A 25,735-nucleotide genomic window follows, 5' to 3' on the forward strand; every position below is an offset into this window, starting at 1 on the left:
CAAAGGGGTTTACAAGCCCATCTCAATTAGTGAGACTTAAACTCCAAATTCTGTCTCTCCTCTGGTGGTAGCCGCTGAAATGTCTCTAGAGCTTGGTCAGTTTCCCAGCTCTAGCTGTCTGCGTGGTTCCTAGAAACCTCCCCTGCGCATGTGCAGTGCAGGGCAGCCAGGGATCTGAGTAGGGGTGATAGATTGAACTCCGCCCAGGTACTTTCTTCTTTCTGGGATTTCTACTCCCTCCTCAATTTTTAGTCATTTTGGCAGCCCCAAATTTTGTCCTCGGCTACCTCAAGCCAAAAAGATCTAGTATTCCCTTAGAGCCCTAACCACTTCATGGCATGTGGTCTGGTTAGCGCCCTCATGGGAAAAGGCATGTAAACATCTTCTCATCCACTTGGATTCCCTTCTTCAAGGGTCCAGGTCCCCCCCACAACATTTGGTTGTTCCCCACTTTCTTCAAGTAGGTGTTTTTATAAATATATTTCCTGGAATTATAAATGTATCTGAGGAAGGTTAGCTCTATACAAGCTACTTCACAATGAGCAGAATTTAAAAGAGAAGTTTCAAAATTTTCTTTTTAAAAATTATTTTTGATGAATAATATGTTATAGAGGCATTGGAGAATTCTTGGTGATTAGGTGAATTTTTTTCCAGTTAAGCATTGCTATTAGCATTTTATTTGCATTTTAAAATACACTATTATTGTGTAGGCATTGTGTGTGTGTGTGTGTGTGTGTGTGTGTGTGTGTGTGAAGGCAGTGAGAGAAAGAGTGCCTTCTAAAGGAAGTAGATATTCTGAAAAATTGGAGCTCAAGCAAGCAAGACAATATTCTTCATACCAAACATGTTAACACTAGAAGTCTAATCATGACTCCATATGGATACCTCCTTTTAGGGTATCCTAAAAGAATCTGTTTTTTAATATAATACAGCCTTGATGTTTGCCAAATAAATACACAGAGTATCACACAGCTCAAAATGTGAGCTCAATTAACAAGTTACTGAAATCAATGTACATTCTGTAACCAAATCAATGATTTTTGTGCCAGACTATTAGTATTTTTAAAAATAACTCTTATGTACAGAGTTGCTTATGTAGGATGTAGGATATGCATATGGTATGTTGAAATGTGAATATAAAAACTGAAAAACAGGGGTGCCTGGGTGGCTCAGTCATTAAGTGTCTGCCTTCAGCTCAGGTCATGATCCCAGGGTCCTGGGATCGAGCCCCGCATCGGGCTCCCTGCTCCGCAGGAAGCCTGCTTCTCCTTCTCCCACTCCCCCTGCTTGTGTTCCTATTCTCGCTATCTCTCTCTGTCAAATAAATAAATAAACCTTTAAAAAAAACCTGAAAAACATTTCTCTTCGTGAGTAAATAAAATCAATGTACATTTCAACTCTAGTCTCAAATATAATATCTTTTTTAATTTTTCAAAGGCAAACATATACGTAAGACTTCTACTTAAAAGACTCTTTCAGACTCAGTTTTAAAATCCCTAAATGTTTTAGATTTCCTTTTTCAAGATATAATAAATAGAATATTAGTTCTTTGCAGCATGGTTTGTCCTTAAAAAAATTAAAGAGCTACATGTTCAAATAATTGTAAGAAATTCTAAGTTCACTTGTTTAAAGGTTTTATAGGCAGATTACTGAAGAAATGTCCTTTAGTAATTAATGCTTGTAAATATATTTTGAGAGTAACAGAATTCTTAATTACACTTAATTTTAAAGAGAATGATAACTGACTTATAATGAAGAGGAAACAAGAAACAGATGCCTCTATTTCATCTTATTACAAAAATAAAATGTAATGATTTATGGCCCACTATCAAAAAATTAAAAAAAAATATTGGTCTTAACTTTTAGGATTCAGATTGATTGTAACAGATTTCATCAAAACACACCTTTATTTAATTTATTCATTGTACTAATTTGTTCAGTATCTGCCTCACTACACTATATGTTCTGAGTGAGTCATTTTTAAATATAAACTTTATTTTGCATAAGGAAATCATATGGAAATCACCATTCATTCCGGTCAGCATCACAGTTGCAGTAATACTGAGAATCAATGCAGTTCCCTTCTAATCCACATGTACATTTTTGAGGGTCGGGCGAAGAACCTCCCCAGTACGTTTGCGTTTCATTGGTTCTGCCAACCCACCAACTCAGAGGGCTTCCATCTGAAAAACAAATGTGAGAAATGTGACATCTGCTCTATGCCCCACAGCCTTCCAGCCCAGGCCAGTCGCTTCCTTCCCAAATCATTCAGAAGAGTAAGAGAAGGAAAAGAAAGATTGATTTGATGCAGTGATATTCCAAACATGGCTCTTGCTGGCATTGCCTTAAGAAAGCTTTTTAAAAAATTTTTTATTATTTAAGCTTAAAAGGAAAATGTATTTTTCTTTAAGTAGGAAAGAAATCAGCAGTTCCTATTTAGTTCAGGCATGGTACTTAAAAAATGTTTTGAGAGCAGTTCACCTATGTTATTTCTCTTTAAAAATAATTTTTGAAACAAGAAGATATTAAAATATAAACCATAGTAATTGACATATCAGGAACAAATTTGAGTTGAGATCATGAAATGCCCATTAAAACATTATGGAAAGTCAGTGGTTTATCTCAATATATTTATTGGCTAAAATCATATTGGCTGTTTATTAAACATTAGGCATGATATGGCATTCCCCTGTTATGATTTAAGATCTATTTGGAAGTATGTATTTTTTTTTCTTCCATTTAATGGCTTGGCTATTTATTTGGAGACTACAGAAATAACACTAAAAGATCTTTATGCCTGAAGCAAACACTACACTCAAAAACAGAATTTCCCTTAGCCAAATGCATTTCTTTCTATGATGAATGTTCAGCTTCCAGCTCCTTCTTAGAGTTATGACTAAACATGATGCCAAAGAACTAGAGTAAAGAATAGACAGCACATTCAGGTGAGGAATGCAGGCCAACTGTCTTCAAAAAAACACAATAGGTAGAGAGGAAAAATCACAGTCGTTTGATAATCAGGGCATGAGAAGAATGTGACATCAAATCAGTCAGCTCCTCAAAGGTGTTAGATCATTTTTCTGTTGACTTTCAAAACTTCTAAGTTATTGCCATGAGCCTTACTGAAAATCTGGGACTTGTACTAATTTCTCCCTTACCTAAGAAAGAAAATACTTATAACAACTTACTATTAGATTGAACCTCTACTAATACCAACAACTCTTCTCCCAGTGTTACTATACATACCAGCCCATATCACGCCAAAAAACTCGAGTTAATTGGAAGCTTGTGTATGGACAGAGACATTAAAATCAAGATTTTTCATCTTTTTTTTTTAATTACAGGATTAACTCATCAACAGACGGTGAAACCCACCTTGAAATATTTAATAGATATTTTTCAATATATTGTTTAAAACATTGTGTTCAGGGGAGGGGGGTGGGAGGATGAGTTAGCCTGGTGGTGGGTATTGAGGAGGGCACATTCTGCATGGAGCACTGGGTGTTACACACAAACAATGAATCATGGAACACTACATATAAAACTAATGATGTAATGTATGGGGATTAACATAACAATAAAAAAATTAAAAAAAAACATTGTGTTCATAGGTTAAAAAGAAAATAAATTATTTCTAAATATTGAATAATATTGTCACCTCTAAATTTCTGATCCTCCCTATAAAATAGACACCACTGAATGTTTTAAATGTACTAAATACATTTGGTTCCCTTTAAGACTTTTTGAAGTGTCCTAAAGAATTTAAATAAGTATAGGGGCACCTGGGTGGCTCAGATGGTTGAGCGTCTGCCTTCGGCTGGGGTCATGATCCCAGGGTCCTGGGATCGAGTCCCGCATCGGGCTCCCTGCTAGGCGGGGAGCCTGTTTCTCTCCCTCTGCCTCTCTCTCTCTCTGACTTTCATGAATAAAAAAAAAAAAAAAAAGAAAGAAAAATTAAAAAAAAAAAGAATTTAAATAAGTATAAGAAAGAACGAAGAAAATCATGAGAAATTATTTAAGTTAAAAATTAAAATTACAATGGGCGCCTGGGTGGCTCAGTCATTAAGCGTCTGCCTTCGGCTCAGGTCATGATCCCAGGTTCCTGGGATCCAGTCCCACATCGGGCTCCCTGCTCAGTGGGGAGCCTGCTTCTCCCTCTCCCTCTGCCTGCCGCTCCCCATGCTTGTGCGCTCTCTCTCAAATAAATAAAATCTTCTAAAATTTAAAATTATAAAATATCGGTGATCATGGTCAGACGTTCCACTTCCTGTAGTTAAAATACCAAATGACTTGGAGTCACAGCTCCACAGCTTGCTGAAAATGTATTTACATACACATCCCACCTTATTCATCCACAGTAATGGCACCATTATTACTTAAAAGTTCGATATCTTCAAGATCTGAAACTGTAAATTTAACTTGTCTTACACCTCCTTCCTGTTCGTCTCCATGTATTTCTTATTGTGAACTCAAAATCCAAATTGTTCTCTCTCTTTTCCAACTCAAGTTCATTCTACATGAATTCTAGGGTGATGGACCTGAGGAAAATCTGTGTATTTAACAATTATCATCATCCTTTGTTCAGTGGCCTTTTCTAGAAGTTATTTTCTTTACTAGTGGCTCTGAAGCCTGGCTGAAACGCCAGGAGAGTCTTAGCAAAAGATACATGGGCACCACTGGCCATGAAGGTAGGGGTTCCTTCACGCTCTATATTGCCCTCTTCGTGTGGTGCTTGCTCACTAACCCTGTGGGGATTTTGTTTTCTGGTTCTTTCAGAGTTTGGCTCATTTGTGACTTTGATGTTTGTCTTCCCTTTTATCTTTCTTTTCTAATTAAGCAATTCATTTTGTTGCATCCCATTCATTTATCCTTCTATAATTAAGGTTCTCATTCTTAGAATACAATTCCATATTTGTTTATCTATGTTTTTAGATTCCAAGATCAATATTTAGCAACAATGAACTGAACAATCGCTCGCCTACTAAACTGCTATGTTAACTATAACCGTGATGCACCAGAGAGCTGGGAAGAGAAGGTCACTTCAGGCACTGTGTATGTGTTGTGTCATGCCACCCAATCACCGCCACACCCCATTACTGGCCCTGTGTCATAGAAGAGAAAGCAAAGCTGATAAAGACTCATCTATCCAAGCTCTCTACTTAATCAATAAGAGCCCTGGAATTTGAACTTACATCTCTCCCTGCCTTTAAATCTTATGCTCTTTGCACTACAACTATCTGATGGTCATTCATAAGTGGGATTGAGCTTTCAAGGGGAAAAGATTTGAGGGGAGACCAGCAAGATGGGAAGGGTAAAAGGCCAGAAGAGGACCTTATGAAATAGAAGAAGATGGAGGCAAAGAAGGAGGAGAGGGTATGAAGCCAGGCAAAAGGGAGAGAATAATCCAATTATATTCTGTGGGTGGAGAGTAAGTAGAAAAGGTGCTTAACTAGAAACGACGGGTTCAATTGTCATCCCAAGAGTTCAAAATCTTTCTGCTTGATCTACATGACATATGACATTCACATATGAAATGCACGTCTCTTAAAATTCTTGTCATGCTATCCGGACCTCTCTTAAGATAACAAGCAGGGGTAAACATTCACCAAGTGGCTTTATCATGCAGATGTCTTAGAATCATCTCTAATTTCTAAAGAAAAATACACCTCGATATCGCTGCCAGAAAACAGTGTGTTGGGGAGTGGCATCAAACTGGCCTAAGCAGGGTGTGGGTCCAGAATATGCACTTATGATATCTAGAGAGAAGAGTCTGTTTGGGACAGACAGAGAAGAGGAAGGTCCCAGGCTCTGTAAGTAGAAAAGTGTCATGATGGAAGCAGAGTTTCTTAGAGGTTAATTCCCGTCGTAGAGTGCGTATTGCGTGGTGAGAAGGTATGGAGAGATGCCTACAGGAGGCCGGCTGGAAAGTTCCTGCAGTAATTCAAGAGCGTCAGTAAGGTCCACACTAAGGCAAAACCGGGGGGACCCAAGATATTGGCACATAATGAGATGTTCTAAAGGGAAAACAAACCAAAAACAGAATTGAGGAGTTATTAAAAGTAGAATAAAAGAAAGAGTTAAAAGAGGTTTTCTGATTTCTACTTAAATTGCTGAATAAACTGTTTCCGGCAATCTATTCTAATTTACAGTTTTACCCAGCAGCTAAGTGCCAACAATCCATGAAGAGTCCCACAGAACAGTCACTTTCAGAAAAGTCAATCATATTTTCGTTAGCTCTTTTGCATGACAGAACAAACCATAAATGTCACTTGCCCTTTATAAGGGACAAACACTGAGCATCCATCGAGGAGCCCAATGAAGCCCTTTTCTGTAGAGTTATCTGATGAAGGCCACAAAGAGACTCTGAAGGCAATCAAGGCTTTGAACAAAGCCCAGCGTAAATTGATCTTGTTCTTTTCTTCAGGCAAAAGCATTGCTGTGGCTTCCAGACTGTGACATGTTTGCTAAGCGTACAGGGGGCAGACACTCTCAAGGGGCTATATGCCACCACCCTGGCATCATTAATATCCACAGGAGCTGGTGAGGTCAAGTGCACGGTGCAAGGTGCACAGCAGGACACATGCCTCAGTTTCCTTACCTTGTTTATTGACAAGTCGTGACTTCTTGCAGTAGTAGGTAAGCTCCTGTTCACAGTGCTCCGCAAGGTTAATTATGGCCTGGAGCTGCTCCATGCTGGCCACATATTCGAAAAACCCAGCATATGGGTTCTCTGGGTTAGTGTTTCTGACTCTTGTTAGGTCAGAGCCATTGTGCTGTATGACGGTCCATGCAGTTTCTTGTATGCAGAAATGGGGAAGAAAGAGAGGAGACCATCACTAGTCTGCAAAAGTTAAAATAAATAAAGAAAATCAAAATCACCTTTTATCTGAGTCAAATTTTTCTAGTCATCAAACCTCTCTGAGAGGTAGAATTAATACAAATGGATTCTTAAAATTTTTAAATTATAGCAAAGTGATTCTTTTCCCTGAAGTTTATACGACTGCCATGCATTTGCAGTGACTTTATTTTACTTTTGTAGATAATTTAACCAGAAAATGTTTACGGTGAAAAATATTAAGGAAACAAATTATTAAAATTTGTGACACATCTCATTTCATCGAATCCAATATTCTACTTTTTAAAGATGCGTCGTGATTTTATTTTAGAAAAGAAAAAAAAACAGATGCCTATTATAATTATAAAGCATTGTTGATTACTGATACACCCCGAATTCAGGGATGTTACAATGTGGAAAAAAAAAAGGTATATCTTTGAGTTTCTAAAATATTTTAGATTATATAATGTAAGCAATGACTTTTCTACTCTTAAAAATCATTCCTGTTACCAGCAAAAGGAAAGTCAAATTTTTATGGCCTATATATATCTCTCTTCAGACAACATTTAATTATGAGTGCACATCAATTTCTTTTTAAATCGAATTTTAAATATTCATTTTGGTATTGCGTGATGTGCATCGTTAATGCAGGGCCATAGGAAGTTACTCCCTTGAGCTGAACACATCTGACAGAGTAGCAGCAACTCAACTAACACAAAACATAAAGTACCTCTGAGTATTTACTAGAGTAATTGCCATTGACACCTGAATGTCTGTAAACATTACCATCATGATGACTACCAAAATTTTTAAATGAAATAAAAATCCTACAATGTTTGTAACAGAAGATAGGCACTTTATATCTAGCCTTCAACTTCCCCAGAAATTGACTTCACATTATATTTACTGTGAGAGATGCAAGCACATGAACAGATTAATCAAAAGGCCTCTGATTTAATAGGTAAGAAACAGATTGGAAGTTGTCAAAACCATGCTATATATATGCTGTTAAGTCACATAACTCTTCTGTATTACAGAGGACTATTCCAAATTGGAGGAAAACAATAGGTAGAATTTCCTCCCCTCTCTGTAGCTAATACATTCACACGGATCGGCAACTGGAACAAGATAAGAAATTTCACTCGCACCCCTCTCCAGGTCACCAGAATTTTGAATAGAGAGGTCTGCTAAATAAGACAGGAGACAACTTTGACAGTCTTATTGCCTTCCATGCCCCATCGTTATTTTTCTTGGAAACAATAGCTGTTACTTTTATTGCTGCCTTGCATTTTGGCTCATGGTAGAGCTTTATCGGTAAATTAATTTCCTTCAAGAGGACATGATATATAAGCTATTGGCATTAATTGTGGATGGCCAGACAGTGATATGGTATAGAGACCATCAGGATATCTGAATTGGAGATCTGGAGTGGAATGTGAGCTTAAGAAAAGTCAGGTAAAACCTGAGCCTCCATTTCCAAATTTTGGAAAATAAAGTGGCAGCATATAAAGGAGACAATAGGGTAGGTCTGAAATTCTCTGATTTTAGCCAACTCAACCCTGGCTATTGGAAGTTTAGGATTATTAACCAGGCAAATCTGTTAGCCTAACCTCCACTGGACTCCGCTTTTTTGTTCGACAGAACATTCTTCTTTCCTTGCGGTAAATCAATGGCCTGCATGAAGAAGCTCAACTGGCTGAACAGCTGCCAAAGGAGCAGGACAATATACCTGCATGAGGCCTTTGTCTCTTTGCCTTTGGGTCACACGGAGAGGGCCTTCCCTGCCATTCAGCATCCACGGGGTCACAATTAAACACATGATTCCAAAGGTCTTTTAAGGTGTTGTAAATTTCATCCAAGGCCAGGGCGCTGGACAATCCTTAAAGGACAGCGCACAGAAATGTTTCTACTTTTGACATTCTAAAATTTCAGTATCATGGTAGTTTCTGTAAGTGATTTCATTTTCTAATAAAAAGTGCTACAAAATATGAAGTTAAACAGATGCTGCATTTCTTAGATAATCTAGATTTCCAGGGCAAAGCAGAGACAATGGAATCATCACAACAGGTTATGAACGCCGGAAATGGGTGACCAGCAGCCATGCTCCAAATCTGATGTGCTTTGCTAACAGGGGTATCCCTCAAGATTACTAACCCAGGGCCTCTTTACTGCTTTTTCAAACATGACCGCATTACCTGATGTTTAGAAATTACAACTGTAAAGGACACTGCCTTTCTCACCATTTGTAATTCAGTATTTTGTGACTTATTCTATGGGTCTTCTCCACTCATCTGTAGGCTGTACGAGAAGAGTGATAGTTTCTGATTTGCTACCCACAGTATCTGTAGCACAAAGCACAGGGTCTTGGCACAACATGCAGAAGACATTAAAGAAATGATGGGTATTACAGAGGGCACATATTGAATGGAGCATGGGGTGTTATATGCAAATAATGAGTCATGGAACACTACATCAAAAAAATTAAAAAAAAAAAAAGAATTAGGGAATAAGTGAATAAAAACAATATGCCGTCCAGACTAGAGTACTGATCCCCTGATCCCCTATGGGGCTGTGAGACTTTTGGTGTCTTGTAACTGTTTTAGAACTCTGTATATTGTAAATGATAGTTCTGCAAATTAGTAAGTCTGAAACTATGAAGGGTATGCGATGTTTTCCTACTTGCAAGTTAACCAGTTATCTTGCCTCCTATCCGAATTAAATCGATTTATCTGTATCTATCCAGATAGATTTAGCTGTAGACAGATGGATGATCGAGAGCTTCACTAACAGACACGGGAATCAATGGATCAGGGACTATTTGCTCACAGAAAATCCTAGCAGCATCTGTTCTCTACTGCCCACTTTCCCAGAGGCCAATAGAGGACTGCCAGATACACCTGTACATGCTGGAATTGTTCCACAAGAGAGGAACCCTCAGGGCACCTGGGTGGCTCAGTCCATTGGGCGTCTGCCTTCAGCTCAGGTCATGATCTCAGGGTCCTAGGATTGAGTCGCCTGTGTTGGGTTCCCTGCTCAGCAGGAAGTCGGCTTCTCCCTCTCCTTCTGCCCCTCCCCCTGCTTATGCGCGTGCTCTCTCTCTCAAATAAATAAATAAAATCTTTAAAAAAAAAAAAAGAGAGAGAGAGAGGAAACCCCCAAATATGAGACTTGGAGGTTAGAGGGGATGGCTGGCGCATCTTCTCCTCCCCTTCACAGAGGGAGAGAGGAATTCTGGCTCTGGAATGCAAGAGATCTCTGAGGAGAGGCACCAGTCTGCAGGGTTTTTTTGGTCACTTTTAGAATGTAGGCAAATGGGGGCGCCTGGGTGGCTTAGATGGTTGAGCATCTGCCTTCGGCTCAGGTCACAATCCCAGGGTCCTGGGATCGAGTCCCGCATCGGGCTCCCTGCTCAGTGCAGAGCCTTCTTCTCCCTCTCCCTCCGCTTGTGCTCTTCTGTCTATCTCTCTGTCAAATAAATAAATAAAATCTTAAAAAAAAAAAAAAAGAATGTAGGCAAATGCATCTGGGGACGATGAACCTTCTAATCTCTCTAGAGAAAGTCACTATCTCTAACTTCCAAGACACATTTATATGAAATTACCCTTTAACACAGGCTTCCAGATCTACTTATTTATCTATTTGCCTCACTTACTTATTTGCTTAGCAAGCAAGGCATTGTTTCCTCTCAAGAAACTATTGTCCATGCACCAGCAAATGCCACCTGGCAGAAGTTCGATGGACTCCCCTCCCCCACCACCCACTACGGAAGAAGCCAGTCCCACCTCCATTTGCACATTAATTTCAATAGTACTGATGAACAGATATGTCTGTTCCTTGGATTCTCCTATGAACTGGCTGTAACAACTTACCAGTTTCCTCATTAATAATGTGTTAGACAAAATCTTTAAAATATGTTTTTTAGTTTTTATTTTTATATCTGTATAAGAGTCGTGATTTTATTTTATTTTATTTTATTTTATTTTTTAAAACTGTACTTTACCCAAATGCAAAGAGAGTTAGTTGTTGCAGTAAAGCAGACAAAGGGACATGAGTCAGGAAAGACAGCTGCAATAGGCAGAAAAATCTATGAAACTTAAACACTGAAAGGCAGTTGGGGTCCTACCAGTGTGTCTCCCTGAAGAGACTTCTAATATATGGATTGTATGTAAAGCACCTAAGTAATTAAGAACTTGATTTATCTTCTACTGGCTGCTATTTTTTAGCGTGATAACAGTGTAAAGAAAAAACATGCTGTTTAAGCAACACAGCTGCAGAGCTCGTGTTCCTTCAGGATTCATAGCAGAGGGTGATAGATGTGACTAAAACCTGGGAGGTCAGGTAGGAAGAGCTGCGTTCAGGAAAGCCTGGGAGAAGAAAGGGAAGAACAGCCAGCATTGTGGAGCAGAGCGTGATGTCCACAAGGCTGCATCTGAATAATGATCGTTAGTTATTAACTCTCAGAACTATCAAGAAGGCCTTATTGTTGAAATCCCTAAAGTAAAATTTTATTGTTATAAATCTCATACTCTCCAGCCTTCCCAGGGGAGGGTCTCAGGAGCTCCTGTCTCAGAAGCACACGGAGAGCTCCTTCAGAGAGCAGAGAACCAGGCCTTGGTCCTCCAATTTACTGAGTCAGCAAAACTCTATCCAGGCATCTTGGTGGTGGTACAGTGGGACAGAGTGAGTTAAAGCCAGGGAATTAGCATTTGCACCAAAGTCTGAGAGCCAAGGCCCTAGCACTCATCAATCGCTCCCCACTAAAATAATTGTCCTGACAATGCGATGTTTGAGAATGAGAACTGGATTTTTTTAAAGTTACACATTTGCAAGTTACTGATTCAACATTTTGTCTTGTTTTTATAATTATTATACTTGATTTATATAACTAGAGAATATGTTATTGGCTACAAGCAATGAGACATTGATAGAATGTAGCCTTTTCTAGAAGAAAAATGTTCAGGCCGGGAGAAAAGAGGTTTTAGTCCCTCACTGCTCCCCAATGATTCTTCAGCCCGCCTTTACCCAACCTCCCTGCTTTCCTCATTTGCAAAACCAGATCAATAGGACATGTTTCAAGCTGTAACATTATTTTTCACTGGGTTGTTACATTCTGGGATTGTCACTTTAGTGTGAATGTATTTCAATATTCCGGGGCCTCTGACAGCTAAGACAGCCACTTAGCTGTCTCCTCCCGAATTATCTGTGTCTCTGCCCTCAATGGCTTGCTTTTCAAAGGCTTTAAATGTTGTGAATGTCCTCTTCTGCATCAATACTTTCTGATAATTTTGCTGAAGCACCTTTCACCTCTCTCTGTGTGTATATACATATTTCCTTCATGTCTCTTAGAGTTGTTACAGTTAGCATGAGACTTCATTGACTAAGGCACATACCTCGTAAAGTAATATGACAAGGTAAATGCTGATTTAATAGAAATGGAATAATTCATTCAATTAAATGAAATTGATAATTGCCTTATCATTTAGATAATGTAAGTTCACATGGCCTATAAATTTTAGAATTATTCCATAGAAAGATATCATGCACATGGGTGTTTGTATGTGTATAGACTCAATACTCATTATTTGCAGGTCCTCATTATTTGTGAATCACTTACTCACTACAATTTATTTGTACCCCCCAAATCAATGTGCTCTTGGACATCTGCAGACACGCACAAAGCAGCAGAAAGCTTGAGTTGCCCAGTAGACACGCATCCAGCTGAAGCTGAACCAGGCCACACTCTGTCTCCTTGTTTCAGCTCTCATACTGTGACATGTATCTCATTTGTGGTCTATTCAGTGCCATGTTTTTTCCATTTCTGTGCTTCTTCTTATGATTTCACTGCTTAAAATGGCCTCCAAGGGGGGTGCTGAAGAGCTGTCTAGTATCCCAAGCACAAGGAGGCTGTGATATGCCTCACAAGGAAATGCACGTGCTAGAATAAGCTTCACCGAGGTGGGAGTTATCGTGCTGGTGGCTGTGAGTTCAATGTTGATGAATTAACCGTGTGCATTAAATAAGGTGTCTTCAACCTGAAACACAAGTCAAATGAGGTTATGTATTGATCGGCTGATGCGAATGCTGTGACCAGAGGCTCACAGGAACCTAATCTTACTGCATTTCCTCTAGGAGCAAATGGTCCAATTTTGGCTAATTCAGTGTCTATGGCTGCTTTGCAGAAAGTAACTATCACGGGTAATGAGAACCGTGTGTGTGTGTGCGCGTGTGTGTCTACTATGTTTCTTAAAGTTTTAAAGATTCGAGATATTTATCAACTTAGAGGTATCTGATTTGTAAAATCCAACCTTTTTAAAGCACGTCCACGTGACTATTACAGGACGCATTTGTGGGAAGACAGGACTCACAGGGTTGCACTGATAGATTCTTCAAGCTCATTCACAACCCAAGCTGGACAAACAGGAAACATCAAAAAGTTAGTTGACACCTAAAGTTCTGTGTTTCATTTGCAAAGTTTTCCTTTCCTCTCTGTGAGGTATTTTCAAACTTATTATGTTTAATTCTCCCATTCTCTGTTTTGTAAAGCTTGAGAACCACAGGCCCAAAACAGCAAATCTCCGAGCTGGGTACACTTAAGAACCAATTGGGAAGATTTGTAAAATATTGATCCTATTGTCTCACCCCAACCATTGTGTCCTAACCTCTTGACTCAAGGTGCTGCCTGGAAATCTGTATCGTGTGGAAGGGGGAACTTAGCGGAGGGGACAAACGTGGGTATCATCAGCTGTCCGAGGTTGCTTTCATTTTTGGGGCAGTGCTATGCTCTGAATGTTTGTGCCCCCTCATTCATATGCTGAATCACCTAACCTCCAAAGATAATGAATGGTATTAATGGTATTAATAGGGGGTGCTTTGCGGAGGTGATCAGGTCATGAGGGTGGAGGCCTCATGAATGGGCTTAGTCCTCTTATAAAAGAGACCCCACAGAGCTATTTCCATCATGTGAGGATACAGGAAGTCTGGCCCAGAGGAGGCCCTCGCTGGACTATGCTGGTGCCCTGATCTTGGGCTCCCCAGGCTCTAAAACTGTAAGGAATAAATTTCTGTTGTTTGTAAGCTACCCAGTCTGTGGTTATCTTGCTACAGCAGCTCAAACAGACTAAGATAGGCAATGTCCTCAATGGTTGTGAAAGCAAATGGAAGCCATCTGGTTGTGTTACATGAAAAATCTCTGAAGATACATTCTAATTTTCTAATTTCCCTAAATATCTGTTGCCATGGTTTTACCACCATCCTCCAGTTTTTAGAATTACATATTAATACAAAGGAACTTTTGGTCCCATGTTCAACTGCCTTCTCAGTTGCTCTCAACATGCTCAACTGCCTCTGAATGTGTCACAGACGTGTCAAACTCAAACTGTAAAACTGAGCTGCTGTCTTTCCCCTCAAACCTCTCTCTCTCTTTTCTTCTTTCTTTTTCTTTTCTGTTTTTTTTTTAGGTAGGGGTAGAGGGAAAGAGAGAATCTTAAGCAGGCTTCACGCCCAGTGCTGAGCCAGCACGGAGCCCAATGCAGAGCTTAATCTCACAACCATGAGATCATGACCTGAGCTGAAATCAAGAGTCGGATGCCTAACTGACTGAGCCACCCAGGCGCCCCCTGTTCAAACCTTCTCTGACCACATCTCAAATAATGGCAACTCAACTACTCCAGTTGCCCAACTAAAAATGTGGTGTTATTTTTGTTTCCTTCTGTTTTCTCACACCTCACATGTATTCAATGAGAAAGTCGAACCTCCCTCCCTCGTCCACACTGCTATTATCCAGTGCAAGCCACCACCATCATCTCGCATGGATCCTTACACTACTTGAACTGGTCTCCAAGCAGGTCTCTATTCCTGTTACAGACATACAGATGGACATAAATTATATACACATACATATAGATCTATACCTTATATATATCCATGCATATGGGTGTGTGTGTGTGTGTGTATGTATGTGTGTACCTCTGCTCCTAAATGGGCACTTTCCGACATCATGATCCCACCAAAGGCAGTCAGATGGCATCCATCATTGCTTAAAACTCCCTGGTGTTTTCTCGTCTCATTCAGAGTAATGAGACTTCCCCTCCTGGCCCTGCCTTACTTGACTGTCTCTTGTTCTCCCACTACTCCCCGATTACTTGCCATACTCCAACCACACTAGATTTGTTGCTATTTTCTGAATGCACCCGGTAAGATCACTGCTCTCAGCACTTAGCACTTGCTATTTCCTTTGCCTGGAATGTTCTTTCCCCAGATACTCACTGCCTGATCTTAAGTAGTGAATCCCCCTCTGAAACACCTGCTACTTCAATGTAGTATTTCCTTTTTCTGTTTGTTTTGCTCCAGAAAACTGTGACTTCCTGACAGTGCTATTCAATGCAAACTTTCCGCAATGATAGAATAGGTGGCTGCTGAGCAATTAAAATGTGACCAGTGAGACTGAGAAAAGTGGGCATTTAGTCTTATTTTTGTTAATTTTAATTTTAATTTTTAAAGCTTATTTCCATTCACTTAGTTTCATTAATTAGTTTTAATTAAATATGAATTGAAGTCGGCATTTGTTGCCAGTGGCTAATACAGAAGACAACACAGTTCATCTAGAATCCATTGTTTTGGGTTTGATAGTGAAGGGATCAAGATTCTTTTTTTACGACATTTATCTACAGCCCCTCTCACCAACACCTCTGGCTGAAAGACCGTCTTCCCTTCACTGTGTATCAACGCCACCTTTGCAGTAAGTCAACTGCCCGTACATGAGTCAGTCTGTTTAGCTATTTTGTTTCACGGATCTACTTGTTTATCCTTATGCCGGTCACACACTGTTTCACTGAGCCTGTCAGTAGAATGTCTTTATATCTATTAGAGTTGAGTCCTTCAACTTCATTCTTCCAGATTGATTTGGTTCTTCCTGTCCCTTCAAATCTGCTGACAAATTTTAGAACCTGCTTGCCAGTTTTCACCAAAACAGTTACATCAACCAACAAATAAACACCCCACTGGAATTTTAATTCAGACTTGTACCAAATCAAAACCTACATGGGAAGAATTGATATTTACACCATACTGAGTTTTCTAATCAATGGAATTTTTATATTTCCTCATTTATTTAGAATTTTAATTTATCTCATGAGCATTTTATACTTTTCTATGTAGAAGTCATGCATATCTTTCACTAGGTTTATTACCATGTATTTGAGATTTTTTATGTGATTGGCAATAAAATCTTCTAAAACTTCATTTTGCTTACTGCTGGTATGCAGAAATGAAATGTAGTTAATTTTTATATTAATTTGATACCCAGTGATCATTCTAAATTTTAATAGTTTATCTGTGTGTATATATATATATATTAGTATATATACATATACTAAAATATAACCTAGTCATAGACAAATAATGAGAATCAATAGGTAACGTGGTCATAGACAAATAATGAGAATCTTAGTTCTACCCTTACAGTACTTACATCTTTCCTTTCTCTTTCTTTATTACACTGGCAAGGACCTCCAATATAATGGTGAACAGAGTGATAATAGCAGGCATCCTTGTGTTAATGCTGGTAACAGGGGTAAAGCTTTCAATATTTCACCATAAAGTGTGATATGTGCTACACGATTTTTTTGTTAGTACTCTTTAACAAAGTAAGGAAATTTCCTTCTATTGGTAATTTATTGAGTTTTTACCTTCTCTTTTATCATGAACGGATGTTCAATTTAATCAAATACATTTTCCTTGACTATTAATTCCTATTTAAATTTATGTAAGTAAAGAATTCAAGAACACAAGTCATGTTTACCTACTTTTAAAAAGTATTTTTCAAAGCTTTCACATGTATCAGTCTTCTCAGAGAAATAGTCTGTCCTTTTTGTTTGGGGACTTAATAAGATACATCTATTATTAGATGTTCTACACAGATACCAGATTCATTGAAAATAATGAAACATTTCTAAATCATTACCATTAAACTATTTTTTAAAGATTTTTGTTAAGTTCTTCCACTGAACAATATACATTTTAATCAAGTTGCAAAGGAGGTCAACTTTCTACTAGTTTCATTTTAAATTTGTGTGTTTAAAGCATTCATGCAAATTTAACTATTAAATGAAAGTTGAGTAACTCACCAGTCATATTGCAATATAGAAGAAAGGGTTCCAGAGGACCACTTCCATCTGAATCTACATAGTAAAACCCTGAAGTGTTTCCTCTGTGCTTATAGGATTCACATGACTGCTCATAGATAGCTGTAAGAAAAATAATGGATCCTCATAAATGGAATAGTATAAAAATAATCTCTTAAATTTTAATTTGGACACAAAATACACCAAGTTTTGAAATTTAATATGTATATTACTGACCATGAGAAAAGGTAAAACATACTTTAAAACAAAACTCATTCTTTTTTTAAAAAAATTAACATGGATGAAAGGTAATACAGAAAAAGGCAGAATGACATTAAATTCTGTGGCATTACCTTTTGTCATTAAGAAAATATGAGATTATTAGTCAAAATAAAAATAATTTTTACATTAGGTAAAACAACAAAAGAGAAGGTATGTGTTTTAAATATCAAAATGCTTATAAGTATAATGTAACATCCATTTCGGACATCCACCCAAATGGATCTTCTGACATCCATTTTGGAATTTCTAGTGTCACCTTGTAATAACCTCACATCTGAAACACAATAGTATAATCTCCTTAAATAATCTGCTTTTAAACTGGAGGGTATTGTGCTGAGCAAAATAAGTCAATCAGAGAAAGACATGTATCATATGACCTCACTGATATGAGGAATTCTTAATCTCAGGAAACAAACTGAGGGTTGCTGGAGTAGTGGGGGGTGGAAGGGATGAGGTGGCTGGGTGATAGACATTGGGGAAGGTATGTGCTATGGTGAGCTCTGTGAATTGTGTAAGACTTTTGAACCACAGATCTATACCTCTGAAACAAATAATACATTATATATTAAGAAAAAAAAAAGGAAGAAGATAGCAGGAGGGGAAGGATGAAGGGGGGAAATTGGAGGGGGAGACGAACCATGAGAGACGATGGACTCTGAGAAACAAACTGAGGGTTCTAGAGGGGAGGAGGTGGGGGGATGGGCTAGCCTGGTGATGGGTATTAAAGAGGGCACGTTCTGCATGGAGCACTGGGTGTTATGCACAAACAATGAATCATGGAACACTACATCAAAAATGATGTAATGTATGGTGATTAACATAATAAAAAAATTATTTTAAAAAGGAAAAAAAATAATCTGCTTTTATCCACAATTATGTAATAGAAAAATTTTAAATAATGTAACTGTTCTCCTTTCTCATATAAAATTATCTATAGATAAAATCTTTAAAAAAATTGACCAAGGCTCCTCATCAATAATTTTAAAAGTATTTTATAAAAGAAACTTTCTGTAATGCCCTGTAATGAGAATTTAATATAATTAAAACTGGAAGCAAAAGAAATATTTATATGAAATATGCCCTCAAGTGGTCTCAATATGTTTTAATCCATAATTGGATGTTTTTGAGAATACAATTATACATTTGCCATGTACAAAGTTTGATATTAATAACTGTATATGATGCACATCTTATTGAACACTTGGCCACATACACTTATGATTTCCATCAAGCTTTTTATTTTATGAAATGAGAAGTAAGTCATGCCCTGAATGTCTTTCCTTGACCTAGTCCAAATTTTTGAAAATTATATTAATGACAACTTAAACAATATGAAATAATGTAGCTAATTTGCTCAGTGTTACAGTGATTTTGAATAATCATACAAATTTACTTCTCCATTCCTCCACAGTCTGATGGTTTTATTTTGTTCCTATTATATATGACATAGACAAAAATATAAGCATGGATTGTTTTAGAGTCACATTTATATTTTGTGCAGTGAAACAGGCAAGTAAAAATGGTTAGTTTATTCACTTCTGTATGCACATATACATATGTTCATAAATTCTTTGAAAGAGGCTGGCAGGATAGACTCACGACTTGAGAGTCAGGGCTGGTAGTAGAAAGGACACGTGATTGCATGAGGGTAATTAGGAATACATTTGCTTTATGTGTATTGCTTGACTCTTTATAACATGACTGTTTACAACATATTACTTTCTAATGAAACCTTTTATTTTTTTTTCTTTTTATCATGTTAATCACCATACATCATTAGTTTTTGATGTAGTGTTCCATGATTCATTGTTTGCGTTTAACACCCAGTGCTCCATGCAGAACGTGCCCTCTTTAATACCCACCACCAGGCTAACCCATCCCCCCACACCCCTCCCCTCTAGAACCCTCAGTTTGTTTCTCAGAGTCCATAGTCTCTCATGGCTCATCTCCCCCTCCGATTCCCCCCCTTCATTTTTCCCTTCCTGCTATCTAATGAAACCTTTTAAAGACTGCATCCCTGCCCCTTCCCCTATTTATGCTAACGATGGTCAAGGCTTCACTATATCCAGGTTTGTCATCCTGGCCCCATTTCTCAGAATGGTTATTGGCCAAAACCCTTCAGTTCCATTTGGACTATCTGTTCAAGAACTTATTCATCAAACTGTGGCCACAGATGAAAATATTTTATTTATCCAATTTTTTTCCTCAGAGTTGTTTGTGTTTATATTTAGATTTGGTCATTGATAATAATTACAAATAAATAGTTAAAACACATTCGATTAGCTTTTTGTTTTGAGTTAGTTACTACAGTTAGGATGACGGAGGATGTAAGAAAGTAAAGTAGACAGCTAGCTGGGTAACTTGGCTTCTGGTTTCAGTGAGGTGTGGCTTTAGCAACAGGAGGCATTCTTTATGATATTGTGAGGCACTCCAACAGATAAACAGATGCCTTAGGAATGATTCCGGCTGCGGGGGTACAGGTCTGAGGGGTGATGCCAGGAGCTCCTCCCGCTCACGCCCTTGCCAGCCCTGAATCAGGACTTCCGAGGGTCCCTTACAGAATGTCCAGGGCTGGGAGCCCAGGATTCCAGTCTCAACTCTAGCAGGAATACAAAGTAGCACACAGTGAAGAGAACAGGAATGAGGAGTCTGATGACATAACACCCTGGCCTGAAGTCAGGGCTACAGGAGATGGGAGTAGGAATTAAGTTGCCTGGCAAGGTCAGTAATGACATGAGAAAAATGGGCGCTTAGATCTCCCCATCATACATACGGAAAAAGTGGACATCAAAATGAAATGAGTCTTACAACACATGCAAACATTTCTTTCTTTTTTTTTTTTTTAAGATTTTATTTATTTATTTGACAGAGACACAGCAAGAGAGGGAACACAAGCAGGGGGAGTGGGAGAGGGAGAAGCAGGCTTCCCGCTGAGCCGGGAGCCCAATGCAGGGCTCAATCCCAGGACCCTGGCATCACGACCTGAGCCGAAGGCAGACGCTTAACCGACTGAGCCACCCAGGCTCCCCAACATGCAAACATTTCATCAGAAAAATTGCATGGTTTATAATATAGGAAGAGTGTTGGTTATGATCCCAGGCTCTGGAGCATAATTGCAAGTGTTCACATCCTCACTATGCCTCAGCTATTTAAGGAGGCTGGGGCAAGGTGATTAATCTCTCTCTGTTACTTCATTAGTAAATTGGGGATAATAATAATACCCACCCACTAAGGTGGTCATTAGAATTCAAGGAGTTGGGACATATAAAATACTAGATCAGTGCCTGGCATTTAGAAAATACTCAATAAAATGAACTATTTAATGATTAACATCATTATCTGCCATCCTTATTTCATTATCCTCATTAATGGGGTTGCAAGGGAATTGAAGGATTATGTATTCTGCATTGTTTATGTTTATCCTTAGCTGCCTTTTGTTTTCTATACGTATTTCCCCTTTGCCAGCTCTCCTACTCTTCTCTATCCTGTTTAATGTTATCTATTTCTATAAGCTACTTTGACAACTTCTTGAAAAGAGGTGTGGATTGAAAATAAACTAGAAAGCAACTGGATGCTAAACTTCAGGGTTGTGCATTCCAGTACATGGAACATGGAATACATGGAATACATGGAATATGCACACAGCCATGGAAAGGGAAACGGAACAAGGAAATCAGAACAGAGGCAAGAAGCAGCAGGTGTGTTCAGCTTACAGTTGTGGCAGGTAGCCCCCGTGTAACCAGTGTTTGCACAGTTGCAGTGAAAGGTGCTCCAGGACTGGGAACATTCACCACCGTGTTCACAATAGTTCGGCAAACACCTACGAGAAGGTGCAGATGCAATCACTACTTTTCATTCTGAGTGATCATAAAATGTTGATCAGTTATACACGGTCGTGTGAGAGAAGAATGTCAACAGTAACAGAAAGGGTAAATTCAGCGTGACTCGTGGTTATTCAGTCTGTCGTCAAGGTGGTTTAATCACGGAACCAAACCTTCGATCAATAAATTCATCAGATTTCAACCAATTCTCAGGTAGTTGTGACTGCTTCATTTTCAACATGTGCTACTATATCAGAGTCCTTTCTTTTCTCTCAGTGACAAAACACTAATTCAATACATTGCCAGAAATATCAATAGCTTACATAAAATAACAACATTTAATCATATTGATTTCCTACACTGAACATTTACAAGAAGGAATAAAGAAGAGAGAAGAAAAGAAGGAAGTAGGAGGGAAGGGTGTCTTTATTCACTTTCTGAGTAAAGTGAAGACCTCCAGGAATGCTGAAGGTGCACTGGATAGACACACGAATTCCTAGCAGTGTGTTAGGGTGCTCCAGGCTGCTGAATGGAACTCACAGGGGCTCCCAGGATATTTTAACTTTTCAAGAGAAATATAGGCATACTCAGTATCTGACCAAGACTGGACAACTTCCTAGCTTGAGACAGTTCAATTTCAACATTAGATCGTAATACTTTCCTTTTAGTGACGTCCTATCTGTAAGAAGCTGGATTTTCAGTAGTTGATAAAAAAAAAAATAAAACAACCCAGTACCAGGTGAAATCAGTGTGGAACAAAAATGAGGGTGGTGGTGTCTGACCTGACCCCAAGCTTTGAACTGTTGTGCAGTACTCAACAGGTAAACACATGTAATTACGAAGGAGTTGTTTAATTCAAAATAAAATTAAAATATTTTCAAATTACATAAATACTATATATAATATATATACTGACATTTACAACTATATGAATTACATACATATAGACATATATAGATAGATGTATATATTATATTTGTAATATATATATATTCCTTTTTCAAAGAGTTACTAAATTTTAGTACATAAATAAGTTGTTTGGACCTAAGCTACTTTTTAAATGAAAGTGTTAGTTATATTTTCGGGCTTGGAACACTATGAGAAAAATCACTGAAATACATAGGGTGCTGTGGACAACAAAGCTGGGGAGCTTCTGGTATCAACTTGAACAGCCCTGATCAGATTATTGATGCTTTTTAGAATTCAGATTGAAAGGTATATTGAGACCAAAGCTTGAAATGCTTTCTTTTACCCCAGAATAAAAAAATAAACTGTGAAGCATGTCAAGAATGCACTCATACTGGGGTTTCTGCCACCTCTATTATTAAAAAACTAAGGATGGGAAACTTCATGTTTCACTTATAGGATTTCTCCAATTTTAACTGAAAATAATGTTATTGATTTTTCCTGATTATAAAAAATAGATACCCACTGTACAAAAATCAAATGATCCAGGAAACGACAGAGAAGAAATATAGTTTATAACCTCTTATACAAAAGTCACCACTATAAACATATATACATGCATTTGTGTGTGAGGTTGTATTTATAAATATAATCATATGTTATTTTACAACCTGCTTTTTAAGGGTTCACAAATAAGTAATGGGCATCTCCCACTGCCAACTAAGTTTACATAAATTTTAGCATTTTTATAGATTCACAGGAATCCATTCAAAGAATATTTCACCATGTATTTAATTTTTGAAGCATTTCAAGTCAATAACAATCTAGAAGAAAGAGGGAGATTAAAACAATAATAACCCTAGTTGGTGATCAGAAAAGAAAAGGACAGAGCAGGCTCTTCTTTACAGACCTCAGCCATGTTTTAAAAGGGGGCAGATGTAAGCGGCTATACCTAAGATCCTAAAGAATGAATACTTAGTGTGATACGCGTGAAATTTCTATTTGATTTGCTGCTGCTGAAAGATACTGAATTCATTTTCCTTGATTCTTGTTAAGCTTGACTTTTCCCATTTTTTAATTACAACGTGAAGCCTGGATTGTGGATGTTATTTAAATTCACCATGTAGTAGCTCTGTCTGATGAACAGTAAGTAAACTATGGTAAATTACATTGTATAGTGAAGTACTGATTTTCATTCAATGTCTAAACAATTTACACTTTTCTCCTCACTAGTCATTCCAGTACAAAGTGAAACAACCCATCAACCCATTCTCTCTAGCCTCCAACATTTTCCCGTAGACAATTCCATCATTATTTTCATTGCTCATAACTTACATGGGGACATGGGATATGGACAGCAGCTCCCTTGGTGGTCCCGTCCTCAGTTCCACCGAGGGACTGACTGCCCTCAGCCCTCAGTCACCCCCCACCCAGATTTCTGACGTAGGGCCACTTCCCCTGCATGTGCACAGAGAACAAAGGGAGGGCTTCTAAATGAGTGTGTGTGTGTGACTGTGTGGAAGGAAGATGTGAGTGTGTAAGGGCTGTGGGAGTGATCTTATAAGTGTGTGCATGTGTGTGAGTGTGCATATGTATGGATTAATGAGTGAGGAGGTAGAGGAATGCATGTATAAGGAGTATACGTGTAAGGATTGTGTGTGGTAAAGAGTTTTGGGGTGTGTGAGGGAGCACACAAGTGTATACAGACACGTGAGAGGCTGTGTGCAATGGCCATTCATTTATGTGTGTAAAGAGTGTGTGAGAATGACTGTACAAGTGTGAGTGTGAGCACGTGTGCAAATATATGTACACCTTTACGTGTAGGTTTGATCCAACTTAAAGTTACAGTAAAAAAAGAGCTACACTGTTTAGTTCCCATCAGATTTTTAAGTATATTTTTAATGTTCCTGTGTTTTTGTTTTTGTTTTTTTTTTAAAGATTTATTTATTTGAGAGAGCAAGAGTGAGAGAGAGAGAGTACATGAGAGGGGGGAGGGTCAGAGGGAGAAGCAGGCTCCTCGCTGAGCAGGGAGCCCGATGCGGGACTCGATCCCGGGACTCCAGGATCATGACCTGAGCCGAAGGCAGTCGCTTAACCAACTGAGCCACCCAGGCGCCCTAATGTTCCTGTGTTTTTAACTGCAATGTATTAAACCATTAAATTATGTGTTTATTATACATAGATTAATAGTAACCACAATAAATGTGAATGTGCCCCCAGGGGGCTATACAGCTCGGCAGGCAGACATTTCCATGGGACTTCCCTGGCCCCGGGGCGCTGAGATTTGATGCAGGCTCTGCTTCTGAGCCATGTCCTCTTAGCCAACTTCCCCTCCCTGTGCATCTGTTTTCATATTTATTAGAAACAAATACTACTAGGAACAAGCTCTGTGGGTTTTTGTGAGGATTACTTTAAGTACATATTAATTAATTAAAATTCATTTCAGGGAGGCCCCCTCTATCTGCTAAATGGGACGCTGCCCAATTCATAAATCATTTAATAAACACAATTAGATCTTTAAAATTAAAAAATAAATAAAATTCATTTTAGAACAGTCCTTGCACACAGTCTCTCACACACATGTACACACTCACAAGCTCACTCACATATCCAAAAGCACCCTACATACTCACACCCTCACACAACTCCTCACACACTAACTCATACAAATGCACACACACACACACACAACCATACTATCCCAACACAGGCTCACACTTGTAGGTCATTCACACATGCATTCCCAGACTCCTTGCACACTCACACCATCCTTACACATAGTCATTCCAACTTAAATACTAATTCATGTTAAGTGCTTAGGATATACCCTGGTAAACAGATTTTTAAAAAGACTTTAATAATGCTTAGAAGCTATGTCAATAGGTATAGCACATAAGACCAAAATAAATGAATATACATCTTCTTCTGAATGTAAGAGGATGAGTCTAGAGGTACTTTTGGAAATCTAAAAGGTAAACAAATGCCAAAATTACTTTGATTTTTGCTATTATTTTTAAGATTACTAGGGTGACCGTTAGTCATAAGTTTCTCCTAAAAAAATAAATCACGTATAGCCAGGATCTATCCATAATTTGCTCACTACTTCTGAGAAGTGTTTTTCAGATGTGGTACTAAAACTATACATTCTGCAATTGCGCTGCATCACAGTCCTCTGTTTTACAAGTGCGTATCTCCCCAGATTCCCTGTGTAAGAGGACAGCTTCAGAGAAACCCACATTGGAGAAGTGTGCATCAACTTGTACAGAGAGAACTGTCTGCAGTCTGAGATGGTCAACATGACTATCACTAATAGTGTGGATGGCCGAACCTTCCCAGGGGGCCCTAACGACTGTTGGCCACTGAGAAGTGAGCCCCACCTTGAGAGAGCTGGCTCAGGGAGCCTTGCCACACGCCCTTCCCCAGAGCGGGATTAAGGTTCTAGAGCTGGTATGGATGTAACCTTGAAAAAGGTCACAGGCATTTAGTCCCATAATCAAGCCAATTCAGGTTTACAATCTAAATTCTTTCTTCACATATCATCTTTTATTATAGAAAGATTATTTTCTCTATAAATCAGGTTAAATAAATAAATGATGAATAAATAAATATTCATAGAAAGGAAAGTATGGCCTTCTACTCCGTTGCTAAATGAGATTACAATTACTTTTTTCTACACACAACACAATATCTATTAGTATTCAAAATAGGATCATAGACACTGATAGACTAATGGTCTACCAGGTATAATATACATATAATATATAATAATA

The 25,735-nt window shown here is 38.4% G+C and overlaps 1 protein-coding gene across 1 annotated transcript in view; it reads right to left on the reverse strand.

The window, feature by feature from the left end:
• Positions 1 to 25,735, reverse strand: part of CNTNAP4 (contactin associated protein family member 4) — a 257,652-nt gene that overhangs the window by 53,018 nt on the left and 178,899 nt on the right. Inside the window, exons 11-14 of the mRNA XM_035024744.1 lie at positions 20,952 to 21,058; positions 16,960 to 17,079; positions 6,599 to 6,796; positions 2,027 to 2,183 (exon numbers count right to left, since the gene is read on the reverse strand). Coding sequence (XP_034880635.1) covers positions 2,027 to 2,183; positions 6,599 to 6,796; positions 16,960 to 17,079; positions 20,952 to 21,058 — 582 coding nt within the window. The remainder of the gene's footprint in view (positions 1 to 2,026; positions 2,184 to 6,598; positions 6,797 to 16,959; positions 17,080 to 20,951; positions 21,059 to 25,735) is intronic.

This window comes from Mirounga leonina, unplaced genomic scaffold (genome assembly GCF_011800145.1).
Source record: "Mirounga leonina isolate KUSES-001 unplaced genomic scaffold, KU_Mleo_1.0 Mir_180, whole genome shotgun sequence".
Lineage (NCBI taxonomy): Eukaryota > Metazoa > Chordata > Mammalia > Carnivora > Phocidae > Mirounga > Mirounga leonina.